Below are 13,156 nucleotides of genomic sequence, written 5' to 3'. Positions count from 1 at the left end.
CACACATCAGCTCTGTGTTTTCCCAGAGTTCCTGCAGAGGCTGGTCAGTCTGTCGTCAGATTTATTAAACATGTTCGCCGTTACTGCGGCTCTTCTGAGTGACCTAGAGAGAAGGAGTGTAACCCTACATGTCCGTCTGCCCACACGCTGCCTGTTACACAACAGCTCTTACATCTTATTGGATGGAGCTGATGGAAAGTGGTCGACACACACACACCTGTGACACACATTAGTACTTCACTAGCGATAGGTGATTTCTGATTGTTACAATCGATTGTAAATGGCCTAGTTAGTTAGTCTAATGTGTAATGAGCTGTATTATTTGACGGAAATAACTGAAACTAAAACCATAAATAACATTTCTTTGCTTTAAATAAAATAAACGTTAACTGAAATAACATAAAATATCAGAAATATCAAATATAGTTCACTCCATAGCACATTTTTTCATCTTTGGATCACAAATGAAGATATTTTTAATATTTTGATGATTTTTTGGGTGAACAATCCCTTTAACTCACAGAATCTGGTGACATTTTTCTTTATTTAGAAGAGTTGAATAGAATTCAAGCGCTTTGTTTGGCAATTGCAGCAGCTCCATGTTTTGGACGCCTGCAGCGCCATCTAGCAGTGATGATGTGGTAATACAGTACACAGCAGAACACCCTCTGTGAAACTTGCATTCAGCCATTTATCTTTTTGTAGAAGACATATTGTGGTTTCTTGAAGATGTAATGTTCCAGCAAGTGTGCTTGATCAGTTACTGAAGAAGCACGTCGATAATAGCTACACAAATAAGATCAAAGTGATAAAATGTTGAACACAGTAGCCAAAGTATTACAGAAATTCAACAATGTCCTCATTTGATTGATTCTGTGATTGGTGGAATTTTCTGTACAGCATCATGGGTAATGTAGTTTTTCTCCATGAATTCCACTGTTTAAGGGTTAGTTCACCCAAAAATGAAATTTCTGTCATTTATTACCCTCATGTCGTTCCACACCCGTAAGACCTTCATTAATCTTCAGAACACAAATTAAGATATTTTTGATAAATATTTTTCAGTGAGGCCTGCATAGCCAGCAATGACATTTCCTCTCTTAAGATCCATTAATGTACTAAAAACATATTTAAATCAGGTCATGTGAGTACAGTGGTTCAGTATTAATATTATAAAGCCACGAGAATATTTTTGGTGCACCAAAAAACCAAATTAACGACTTATATAGTGATGGCCGATTTCAAAACACTGCTTTAGGAAGCGTCGGAGTGTTATGAATCAGTGTGTCGAATCATGATTCGGAGCACCAAAGTCACATGATTTCAGCAGTTTGGCGGTTTTACACACGATCCGAATCATGATTCGACACAAAAGATTCATAACGCTCTGAATCTTCCTGAAGCAGTGTTTTGAAATCGGCCATCACTATATAAGTTGTTATTTTGTTTTTTTTGTTGCACCAAAAATATTCTTGTGGCTTTATAATATTAATATTGAACCACTGTACTCACATGAACTGATTTAAATATGTTTTTAGTACATTAATGGATCTTGAGAGAGGAAATGTCAGTGCTCAGGCCTCACTGAGTCACCGGATTTCATCAAAAATATCTTAATTTGTGTTCTGAAGATGAATGAAGGTCTTATTACGGGTGTGGAACGACATGAGGGTTAGTAATAAATGACAGAATGTGCATTTTTGGGTGAACTAACCCATTAAACAGTGATTTTAAAAAAATAAGTTGAAATAACATGGGCTGACAGCTTCAACAGAAGCAGATACTATTGATTTACATCTTCACAGCTCAAAGTAAGGCTGTCTTTACAGGCTTATAACTTAAGAGTTATAAATCCATTTCCCTATAGAAAATTAATGGAGCTTTTACGACCGGAACCAGACTGATACAGCCGTCTTAAGCTTGGTGCATTTTCATGCATATGTTTGGTAACACTAATAAAAATGACAAGAACAATGACAAGAGGGGTTGTGCTCATTTCTGTGTACTGTATTATATACACAGACTGAGCTTGTTCAAATACATGCCTTCTAAGGCATCTCATTTCTGGTGTCTAAAAACACAATGGGTTGATGCTGGTTTGACTGGAACGTGATTGGTTGTTCTCAGGGCCATCGGTGCAAACCCTCTGTACTGCGACTGCCGCCTGCGCTGGCTCTCAGACTGGGTGAAAACCGGCTACAAGGAGCCTGGCATCGCGCGCTGCATTGGGCCGCACGGCATGGAGGGAAAACTGCTGCTGACCACCCCTGCCAAGAGGTTTGAGTGTCAGGGTAAGATGAGTGGAGTGCTCCAGCCGACCAATCAGAGCACACAGTGCTTTTCAGAAGGAGGGGCTTCACAGAGACAGGAACTAAACAGAGCGTTACTGACAGACTGGGAAGAGAGGAGCTGCAACAATGGAGAATATGAGGAAAATAATCAACATTCAAGCAGGAAAACCTGTTCTAGTAGAGACAAAAACAACATCAAGACTTTGAGAAAGGGCATAACATTGACTGTTTAAATAACAATCTTAGTGTTACATAATGTTTGTCCTTTATACCTCAGCAATGCTCTTCTACCAGTCTTTGCTCTGAGAGAGACACACTGAGACTCATTTTTATAATATTGATATGTGAGGGACTGTGTGTGTGCAGGTGAAGTGGACACTGCGATACTGGCGAAGTGTAACCCGTGCATGTCCGGCCCCTGTCTGAACCACGGCAGCTGCGAGGCGGATCAGACGGACGGATACAGGTGCAGCTGCTCCGAGGGTTTTAAGGTGAGCGTACAAAACGTGTGATCAGTGTGAACGCTGGCAGACGGACGTGAAACGCTCATGCATTTGCTTTCACGTACAGGGCAAGAACTGTGAGACGGTGACTAACGCTTGTGTCAGTGAGCCCTGTAAGAACGGAGGAACATGCCACACGTTCGGAGAAGAGGAAGAAGACTTTAGGTGAAATATCCACATCAAATGACATTTTCCTTATCACTTAAAAACATGTGAATTAGTTGAAAGTATGCAACAAAGTGTTATTTGATGTGCTAAATTCTACATATTTTCACTTTAAAACCATTGCATCTGGACAGCACTGCATTACAGCTACATAAATTGTTCTGAAAATAATATCACAGTATAAAAAATTGTATTGAACACAGCAACAGCGTCAACAACATGAGTCGATTCCTGTATAGGGTGGACCGCGACTCTAGTTCTAAAAAAAAGCTGCAAAGACATACTGGGATGTTTTATATTTGATCTTTTGCTTTTGGGTGAAATATTACCAGGACTTCTTCATGAAATTCATTCCCACAGTGCTTAGAAAGCTTGATCCCCATTTAAAACAATGCATTTGTGTTTTCTCAGCTGTTCATGTGCTGCAGGCTTTGAAGGACCCACGTGTGACACTGATATTGACGAGTGTAAAGATAATGACTGTCAGAACGGAGCGACCTGCATTGATGGGATCAACAACTACACATGTTTATGTGCCCCTTTTTACACAGGTACACGTGTTAAGGCCCTGTTATACTCTCTGCGAAGGGATAAAAAGAAGTTTAAAATAACGTTGCAGCGATAAACTTTTAGTGAACATCCTGACGCCATACATATGTGCTGCGCTTTCCTCTCAATAACAGAATAAACACACAAAACAAATGCCAGCGGTGAGAAAACAGCCGTTCAGAAAGCATCTGATCACAGTGATGTGTATTCTTCAGCTCTCCAGTCACGTTTATTTCTACAGCACTTTATACAATAGATTGATTTAAAGCAGCAGCTTCACAGTATTAAAGATGAAAAACAGTGTCAGTGTCTCTTTCAGTTAGAATCACAGCTTCAGTTTCTGATATAAAGAGTTTCTCCAGTGTGTTCATGTTTTTACTCACGTCTGACCTCGACGGACTGAACAGAAGAAATGAAGAATTTCACCTCAAAGAAGGCGGAGCCTCTTGGTCACACCCACTTATTACATCATCACCACTGACCAATGGTAGTTTGAAGGCAGAACGTTCACTTTGGCAAATTGTTTCAAACTCCAGAAACGAACATTGTTCGTGCCTGATTTTGTTCGAAATGACAACAAACCAGTTAGTTCTTCAATTTAGCTTGAAGTATGTCGGGGCCTTTACTACTTTCCAAACTCGTACTTTTGGTTTGATTTTTACATCAAAGAATTTTCCTGTCTTTTCTCTCCAACTGTTGTAAGCACATTGCTATATCACCAGACTTACAGGTGTCACTCTGTGTTTGTGTGTGTGTAGGGGAGATGTGTGAGGATATGGAGGATATGTGTGCTTCTACTCGCAGTCCCTGCAAGCATCAGTCAACCTGCTTCATCACAGTCACAGGCCCAAAGTAAACACATCTCTTTTAACCTAGTAGCCGACCTATTATGCTTTTTCCCATGTTCATCTTTCTTTAGTATGTAATGTTGCTGTTTGAGCCTGAAAAAGCTCTGCAAAGTTCCTCCAGCAGGAGTTCTTCTCTATATCAGTGTCAGTGTTTCTGAACTCCATTGTAGTCTTGAGTTTTCTTTACAATATTCCTCATTTAAATAATTCATATGCAGAATGAAGGGGCGGGGCCTGGTTGAGTTAGTTAGTAGTGTGTTGAAACTGGCGGTTATGGTAAGGAGAGGGACATTTCCCAAATGACCAATCACAACACACTGCTCCAGCTGACCAATCAGAGCACGACCAATCAGTGCTTTTCAGAAGAACAGGAACTAAACAGAGCGTTACTGACAGACTGGGAAGAGAGGAGCTGCAACAATGGAGAATATGAGGAAAATAATCAACATTCAAGCAGGAAAACATGTTCTTGTAAAGCACAAAAACACTTTATAAATGGGCATAATAGGTCCTCTTCAACCAAAAGATTTTCAAGGAGCTCCATAATGTTTGTGTACAGTGGTTTGTTTAGCATGTGCATGTGTGTTTGATTTAGGTGTATATGCGCACCTGGTTATGTGGGTGACGACTGCAGTGTGAACTATGATGACTGTAAGGACCACAGGTGTCAGAATGGGGCGCAGTGTGTGGACGAGGTCAATGGATACTCCTGTGTTTGCCCGAAGGGCTTCAGGTCAGTTCATACACCATTATTTTTACATTTTAACATCTGTGGAATTAACTCCATTTCACCAGTGATCTAGAATTACACTTCATCTTTTGAAAGACTTTCTCAAGCAGACTTTTTTTTGTTCTGGAAGGACTTTATACTCGATAAGTGTAGAAGTTGATGATTTGTTAAGGTGTGTGTTGACGTGGATTCATACGCTGGAGTGCCTCACATTACTCATGCAACTCCGTAGGATGAATTGCTTTTATTGTGATATTCCCCATTCAGAAGTCATTTTTGATAAAAGTTGCCTCAATTGAGGGTTTGAACAAAACCTCAGCTTTCTCCAGCTCTTTTCACCATTATTAGATTCAAGAAGCATACAGATGATCACTTTAGGGAACTCATTTCACAGTCTGCAATCACCTGATCCTAGACGGCGAAATATTCATGAACATGAAAATGTGTGTTTTGCGTGAATTGGTTATAAAATTTAATTTAATCTTCAATAAGTCAAAACAATAGACAAGCACAGTCTGTATAAATAACACACTTTATTGAACACACTGCATAAACATTTATAATGCAGTCTATGGTGAGATGTATTGTCTATAAATTGAGAAAGCACTGCCGCTACTTTCTCTTTATGGCCATCCTGCAGACATGACTGAAAGAGCACAGCGAATGCCAAAATGGGCAATGACGTTAAGAAGGATCCTAGAGCATCAGCTGAGGACTTAAAAACTCTGTTGAGGAGTCTATGATATGGAAAACACTGAACAAAAAACTGTTGTTGTTACTTAGTTGAAGATCACTGATGCTAAAAGCCCTGGATGTTGTTGGGTGTTCTGGCGTTCTAGAGAGTGTTTCGTTGGCAGTACCACGGGAGTACTGGAGCCACTTGTGCATGCCATCCTGTCCCTATACATCTTGTGCTAGAGGTGTCTCCGCATTTTTCGGCAGTAAGTCAAGCTTGTTCCCAGTTGGTGTTGGACTCAACCAAAGCTGTCCTTTGTCACTTATGCCGTTTGTGAAATTCATGGACAGGATCTCAAGGCACAGCCGAGGAGTGGAGCGTTTCCAGTTTGGGGGCCTCAGGGTGGAATTTGCTAATTGTGACCTCCAGTGCACACTCAGGCAGTTTGTGGCCAAGTGTGAAGCGATTGGGATGAGGGTCTGAACCTCCATATGTGAGGCCATGGTGTCAGTCAGAAAGAGGTAGATTGTCTTCTTCGGGTAAGAAGGGAGTTCCTTCCCCAAGTGCAGGAGTTTACGTATCTCGGGGTCTTGTTCATGAGTAAGGGTAGGTCAGAGCATGAGATTGGTAGGTGGATTAGTAGGTGAGCTTGGCCCCCTCCAAGTCTGACCCACACCTCAACGTGGTGATGGGGTAAAGATTAAGTAGGGGATTGCCTACTCAGGCTATGCCTCAGTGATGAAGGTGCTTGCACCGAAGAATCACATAGGGCGTTATCCGAGGTGGGCAGGCCTGGCAGGAACCATGAAAATGAGTTTCGTAAAGTTTGCGTAACATACGTGACATAAACGCTCTGTCTTGATCAGTGAGGATTTCTTTCGGAATCCCCACTCGGGATATTAAACTAAACAGTGCATCCGCAACACTCACCCAGCAGAAATGTTGCAGAGAGCCACTGCCTCGGGATATCACGCTGCATAATCCACAATGACTAATGCAAAGCGATGCCCTCCCATTGATCGCTCTAATGGCCCGATGAGGTCCATACCAATTCGTTCAAAGGGGACCTGCATTACAGGAAGGGGGCGCAAAGGCACTTTTGGTGTGGCCGGTGGATTCATCAGCTGACATTCACGACAAGAAGTGCACCACCTGCGCACATTCTCGTGGATGCCAGGCCAAAAAAATCGGGTCATGAGGCAATTTAGTGTTGTTGTTTGTCCTAAATGACCAGCCATTGGATTATAATGAACTGCGTGGAAAAGCATTTCCCTGCGGCTCTTTGGAACTAATAACTGGGTTGTATCTTCTTTTGTCTGAGTGTCTTGGGTCACTCGATACAACCTATCTTTTATAATCGCAAAATACGGATAAGTAAGCGGGCGTCCAGGCTGGAGAGGCTGACCATCGATGACACTGACCTTTTCAAAAGCATGTTTTAGCGTTTCATCTTGAGACTGCTCCAGGGGAAAGTCATCGCGCTCCGAAAGAATAAGTCTTCCGACTTCGCTCTGTTCCCCTGAAGCAACAGAAACAGGAGCAGGGTCCAGCCTGGCAGCAGTCAGTTCCCTGTTCAGTTCAGTTCCACACAAGGTGGGCTGGGCAGACGGGACCTGGGGAGAGGGACAGGTCTAGAGAGAGACGGAGGGGGAAGAGCGATAAATTGCTCCAGCACCACCCTATCGATGTCTTCCACGTCGCCTCCCTCAGCCAGTAGCCATTTGCAGCAGGAGTCCCGGAGCTGTTGGGCCATCACAAAAGCTCCAGGGAGCGGAAGCGCTGGCGATGTTGTTCCGGGGTCCGGCCGACGCGCTGGATGATTGCCCGTTTGAGATCGTTGAACACCAGGAGGTTCTGTACAGGGAGCTGCTTCGCCGCCACCTGCGCTTCCCCGGATAGTAACGGGATCAAGCGCACCGGCCACTGATCCTGGGGCCAACCAGAAGCCTCCGCCGATTTTTCAAAGTCCAGGAAGGCTTCTGGGTCATCCTGTGGCCCCATCTTGTTCAACGGCAGGTGGGTGGGCGCAGCGAACTGTCCGGTGGTCTCTGTACGAACCTCCCAGTTAATCCAGCTCCGGAACCTCTCGCGGTCTTCCTGCTGGGCTTGTACGATGGCCTGGAAACTGCGCTCTTGATCTGTACGTAGGTCCAGCAGGGCTTGATGATGTTTCTGGTGCATGACCGCGAGGGATGAGATAATTTCCGCAAACGGCTGGGCGGAGGTCGACTGCATGGCGGCGGCTTCCGTCTTCTTTCCCGGGTTTCGGCACCAGTGTACTAAATAAACACAGTGCACATACACAACAGAGAATTAACTTCAAATCAAATTACTTCACTCCAGTATAAATCCTCTCCAGGATCCAGCAGGTCTCAATCAGCAGTCCCTCTCTCTCTCGCACACTCTTGCTTCTCCTGGTGTTTTATCCTGTCTCCACGCCAATTACTGTAATAAGAGACATGTGTACGTTATTTGCGCTTAACCCACTCATTCACCACGTGTCTCCTGACACTCTCTCCCGCTGCAGACCTCGCTGAACCACGTCCCCCTCACCACAAAGTCCTTGGTCGTGGTTTGTTTTACAGTGAGCGTGTACATGCTGTTTTCAGTGCACTGTGGATCTTTATTGTGCCTGCTTCAGGTGTCTAAGCTGTCCACAAACTCACCCTATAACCACTTGTGGGGGTCCAATAGTGTTTTTATGTGTATTGTCATCTTTAAGACATTTCTTGATTGTGTGTCTGACATTATCTACAATGGGGATTCAGTCATTGAGGAAGGAAAGTCCCACTTTAATCTGCAAACTGGAATGTGTGCTGCTTTTGTTTCATGCAGTCTTTCTGGTCATGGTATTAAGATGCGTTTTGGTCAATCAAGATTGTAAGTGGATGACACTAAATACAGGTCAGGTGTAAACGGGGTGTAAAACATTTTGTCTTTGTCCACTTTCAACCAATTCCAGAGGTAGTTGAAAACACATTCGACCGGATTGCTTTCGTAGTGTAAATGCTCATGTGGTGGAATGTGTTCAAACAGTCACAAAAGACCATCTGCTCTCCGCCTACTGACCTAATGTGTAAACATTATGGGAAGCGCGCTAGTCAGATGGGATTTAAACGGTGTCGGCTGAAGATCCAAGTTTGTTTTGAAGATTGAAAAATGTGGAAAAAAAAAGTGGTTGAAAGTGGACAAAAGAGACAGATTAAAACACCAGGTGTAAACGGGTATTTGCCACTTGTGATCTGATCGATCAAAACACCTCTTACAGATGCTCACTCCAGCAAAAGAACATGCATGACAGTTAGATTTGAGATGATCAATGTTAATCTGAAACATTTTGTGTGCAGTGGACAGCTTTGTGAAGTCCCATCTACTCCGCGCTCTCTCTGCGAGTTGGCTGACTGTCAGAACAATGCCCCCTGTGTGGAGCGGGGGGGTCACCCTCTGTGTCAGTGCCTGGCAGGGTTTGGAGGACCACGCTGTGAAAAGTTGGTCAGTGTCAACTTTGTGGACCGAGACTCCTACCTGCTACTGAGTGACCTGAAGAACTGGCCTCAGGCCAACATCACACTACAGGTATTCAACCAAGCCCAAACTTTGAACAAATACTAGACAAAGGTAATGTGTCTGTGTTATTGTAAAATTTTTCACATGGCTTCAGGTATACAGAACTAATGAATGTATAAGAATAAAGGCTTTGTAAGTAGCTGTGCTTTATAACAGGTAACTAGTGTAGTGACATAGTCCATTTCTTGGCAGAGGCTGCAGTCAGATTTGTTCTGTTGATCTTCTGATGATATATTTTTGGTTCTGTCTACAGGTGTCCACAGCAGAGGACAATGGCATTCTTCTGTACAATGGAGACAATGACCACATTGCTGTAGAACTTCATGAAGGTCATGTTAAAGTCAGCTATGACCCTGGCAGCCAACAAAGTCATGCAATCTACAGGTGAGCTAGAGTTTTTTTTTTTTAATTCAAATCGAATGTTGGCATGCAGGGACATTATTTATTATAATGATGTGCACGATATTGATGAATACATTAAAGGGGTGGTTGATTATGATTTCACGGTTTTAACTCTAGTTAGTGTGTAATGTTGCTGTTTGAGCATTAACAACATCTGCAAAGTTACGACGCTCAAAGTTCAATATAAAGAGAGATATTCTCTGTTTAAAGACTACAACATGAGCTTCTTCCCGAGTTGGTGACATCACTAACCCTAAAATTTACATAAACCACGCCCCCGAGAAAACACAACAAAGGGGGCGGGGCCATGTTGGGCTGCTTTAGAGAAGAGGAAGAGTTGTTGAAGTAGAGTGTTGTTGTCATGCCGTCATTTTACGCCGGACTGCTTCACAAACGAGGGTCAATTCAACACAAAAGATGAACATGACGGCACATGCTAGTGGATGAGTTGAATCAACTCCACAGCAACTACATCAATTTATCCACTAACCATTCAGAAACGTCTAAAAGTTGTAACTTCTTCCTGAGTCTCTCCATCAGTGTCGACTCCGGTTTGAACAATGTAAGGCTGAACACCGTTACTGACAATCCTCATTTAGGCTGCGTGAGATTCTCCAGCTTTGTTGTTGTTGAGCTGTTAAAGCTCCGCCCTCTTCTGGAGCAGCAGCTCATTTGCATTTAAAGGGACACACACAAAAACGGCGTGTTTTTGCTCACACCCAAATAGGGGCAAATTTGACAAGCTTTAATAAATGATCTTTGGAGTATTTTGAGCTGAAACTTCACGCACAATCTGGAAACACCAGAGACTTATATTACATCTTGCAAAAGGGGTATTATAGGTTCCCTTTAAAAATGATTATAGTTGGGTAAGATGGAGTAAGATGCACCATTTATTTTTTGACCAGTGATGTCACTAAAAGACATTTTGTATTTTTCACTCAGCAGCTGCCTACAAATGAGACATTTATGAAGTTTTGATGCAAATTAAATATTGAATCAATTATCTTTCATGTTTGTTTTACACTCAGTACTGAGACCGTCAATGATGGTCAGTTCCACACTGTAGAACTGGTGACCTTTGACCAGATGGTGAACCTTTCCATAGACGGCGGCATCCCAACAACCATGGACAGCTTTGGTAAAGTGCAGCCACTGAGGGGAGAAGCTCCACTATATGTGGGAGGTAGGACACACCACAGATATCAGTCTCCATCACAAAATCCATCGAAACTGTACTCTACTGTCAATCACCACTGTGTACCCATGGAAACACCTAGACATGACACATGCTCTCTGTTCCATTGCTCTTGATGTCTAGAATGCACAAGTAGAGTGAGTTCTAGTTCTAGTCCTGATCATGGTTGGATATCAGCGCTCTTGGATGGCCTCTCATCCAAACAAATATGAGTACAGTAACAGTATACCAAGGTTCTTCATCTGGTCCTGATGGGCTGTTGTCCAGCTCCAACCTTACTCTAACCCACTTGCCTATAAATATCTAGTAATCCTTTAGAGCTTTATTCATTTGTCCAGGTGTGTTTGATTAGAGTTGCAGCTAAACAATGCATGACACTTGACCCCTAAGATCCCTACCATAGCATTAACCATAACTGATCAATGTTCTGCTGCATGTGTGCCACTGGCCTCTTCCCAAATCTGCTCTTATAACATTTTCTCTCTCATTTAGGCATGCCGGTCAGCGTCCACCCCACTGCTCCTCGTGTGTGGCAGATACAAAACGGCTCCAGTTTCCACGGTTGCATTCAGAACCTTTACATCAATAATGAGCTACAAGACTTCACCAAAACCCAGATGAAACCTGGTGTGGTGCCCGGATGCGAGCCCTGCCGAAAGATATACTGCCTCCATGGCATCTGCCAACCCAACACCGCCACGGGCCCCGTATGCCACTGCCAGCCCGGATGGAGCGGGCAACACTGTGACCAGCCTTCGGTGAACCCGTGTCTGGGCAGCAAGTCAGTCGAGATCTTGTAGTGAAGTATGCAGATCGGACTGACACGCAACATGTGATACTCTAATTCTTTCATTCGCTTTGCACAGGTGTGTCCATGGGAGATGTATTCCAATGGACATGCAGTCGTACCGCTGTGAATGCCAGGAGGGTTTTCATGGTGCCCTGTGCAACCAGCAGGAAGAACTCTTCAATCCGTGCAGAAGGCTACAATGCAAACATGGTCACTGTCAGATATCTGACACAGGAGATGCCTACTGTCACTGTGAGGTGGGCTACAGTGGGGAGTTATGCGACAAGGGTAAGAAAACAAATACAAAACGTATGTGAAGCATTCTGTTTCTGATGAGATGAGAAAGCATGGGAGAAACAAAACTTTTCAAAACTTTAAATTAATTGAACCAATTATTTCACAAAATGATTCACTGTTTCAAAGTGCTCGAAACAAAACAAACTGGTGAGGCCTGCTGGTTAATGTTATTTTATTAAATATTAGGGCTTTTTTTATGGAGAGCTTGTTTAATCAGGCAAGTTTGAGACTATTGACTAAACTTTTTATTATACAAATGTGTCATTAACTCTTTCCCCACCAGCGTTTACAAAAAAAAGTTGCTAGTGCTAGCATTTATATAAAACTTTCATGGCCCCTACAATATTTTGTATTTAAATATTGTTGTATGAATATGTAAACAGTCAACAAAAAGATGATTTATTTCACTAATTCCATTCAAAAAGTGAAACTTGTATATTATATTCATTCATTACACACAGACTGATAAATTTCAAATGTTTATTTCTTTTAATTTTGATGATTATAACTGACAACTAAGGAAAATCCCAAATTCAGTATCTCAGAAAATTAGAATATTACTCAAGACCAATACAAAGAAAGGATTTTTAGAAATCTTGGCCAACTGAAAAGTATAAACATGAGCATGTACAGCAATCAATACTTAGTTGGGGCTCCTTTTGCCTGAATTACTGCAGCAATGCGGCGTGGCATGGAGTCCATCAGTCTGTGGCACTGCTCAGGTGTTATGAGAGCCCTGTTGGAAAATGAAATCTGCATTTCCATAAAGTTGGTCAGCAGCAGGAAGCATGAAGTGCTCTAAAACTTCCTGGTATACGGCTGCGTTGACCTTGGACCTCAGAAAACACAGTGGACCAGCTCCAGCAGATGACATGGCACCCCAAACCATCACTGACTGTGGAAACTTTACACTGGACCTCAAGCAACATGGATTGTGTGCCTCTCCTCTCTTCCTCCAGACACTGCGACCCTGATTTCCAAAGGAAATGCAAAATTTACTTTCATCAAAAAACATAACTTTGGACCTTTTTGTCTTTAGCCCAGGTGAGACACTTCTGAGGCTGTCTGTTGTTCAAGAGTGGCTTGACACAAGGAACGCGACAGCTGAAACCCATGTCTTGCATACGTCTGTGCGTAGTG

At 42.9% G+C, this 13,156-nt stretch overlaps 1 protein-coding gene across 1 annotated transcript in view; it reads left to right on the top strand.

The window, feature by feature from the left end:
* slit1a (slit homolog 1a (Drosophila)) overlaps positions 1-13,156 on the top strand; it is a 96,897-nt gene that overhangs the window by 77,920 nt on the left and 5,821 nt on the right. Inside the window, exons 26-36 of the mRNA XM_067386891.1 lie at positions 2,128-2,291; positions 2,658-2,782; positions 2,862-2,959; positions 3,371-3,510; positions 4,267-4,360; positions 4,952-5,089; positions 9,110-9,338; positions 9,583-9,713; positions 10,763-10,917; positions 11,422-11,710; positions 11,796-12,007. Of these exons, the coding sequence (XP_067242992.1) occupies positions 2,128-2,291; positions 2,658-2,782; positions 2,862-2,959; positions 3,371-3,510; positions 4,267-4,360; positions 4,952-5,089; positions 9,110-9,338; positions 9,583-9,713; positions 10,763-10,917; positions 11,422-11,710; positions 11,796-12,007 (1,775 nt within the window). The remainder of the gene's footprint in view (positions 1-2,127; positions 2,292-2,657; positions 2,783-2,861; positions 2,960-3,370; positions 3,511-4,266; positions 4,361-4,951; positions 5,090-9,109; positions 9,339-9,582; positions 9,714-10,762; positions 10,918-11,421; positions 11,711-11,795; positions 12,008-13,156) is intronic.

This window comes from Chanodichthys erythropterus, chromosome 5 (genome assembly GCF_024489055.1).
Source record: "Chanodichthys erythropterus isolate Z2021 chromosome 5, ASM2448905v1, whole genome shotgun sequence".
In the NCBI taxonomy this organism is placed as follows: Eukaryota; Metazoa; Chordata; class Actinopteri; order Cypriniformes; family Xenocyprididae; genus Chanodichthys; species Chanodichthys erythropterus.
The sequence above is the reverse complement of the archived record's forward strand: the minus strand, read 5'-3'. Positions and strand labels throughout refer to the sequence as shown.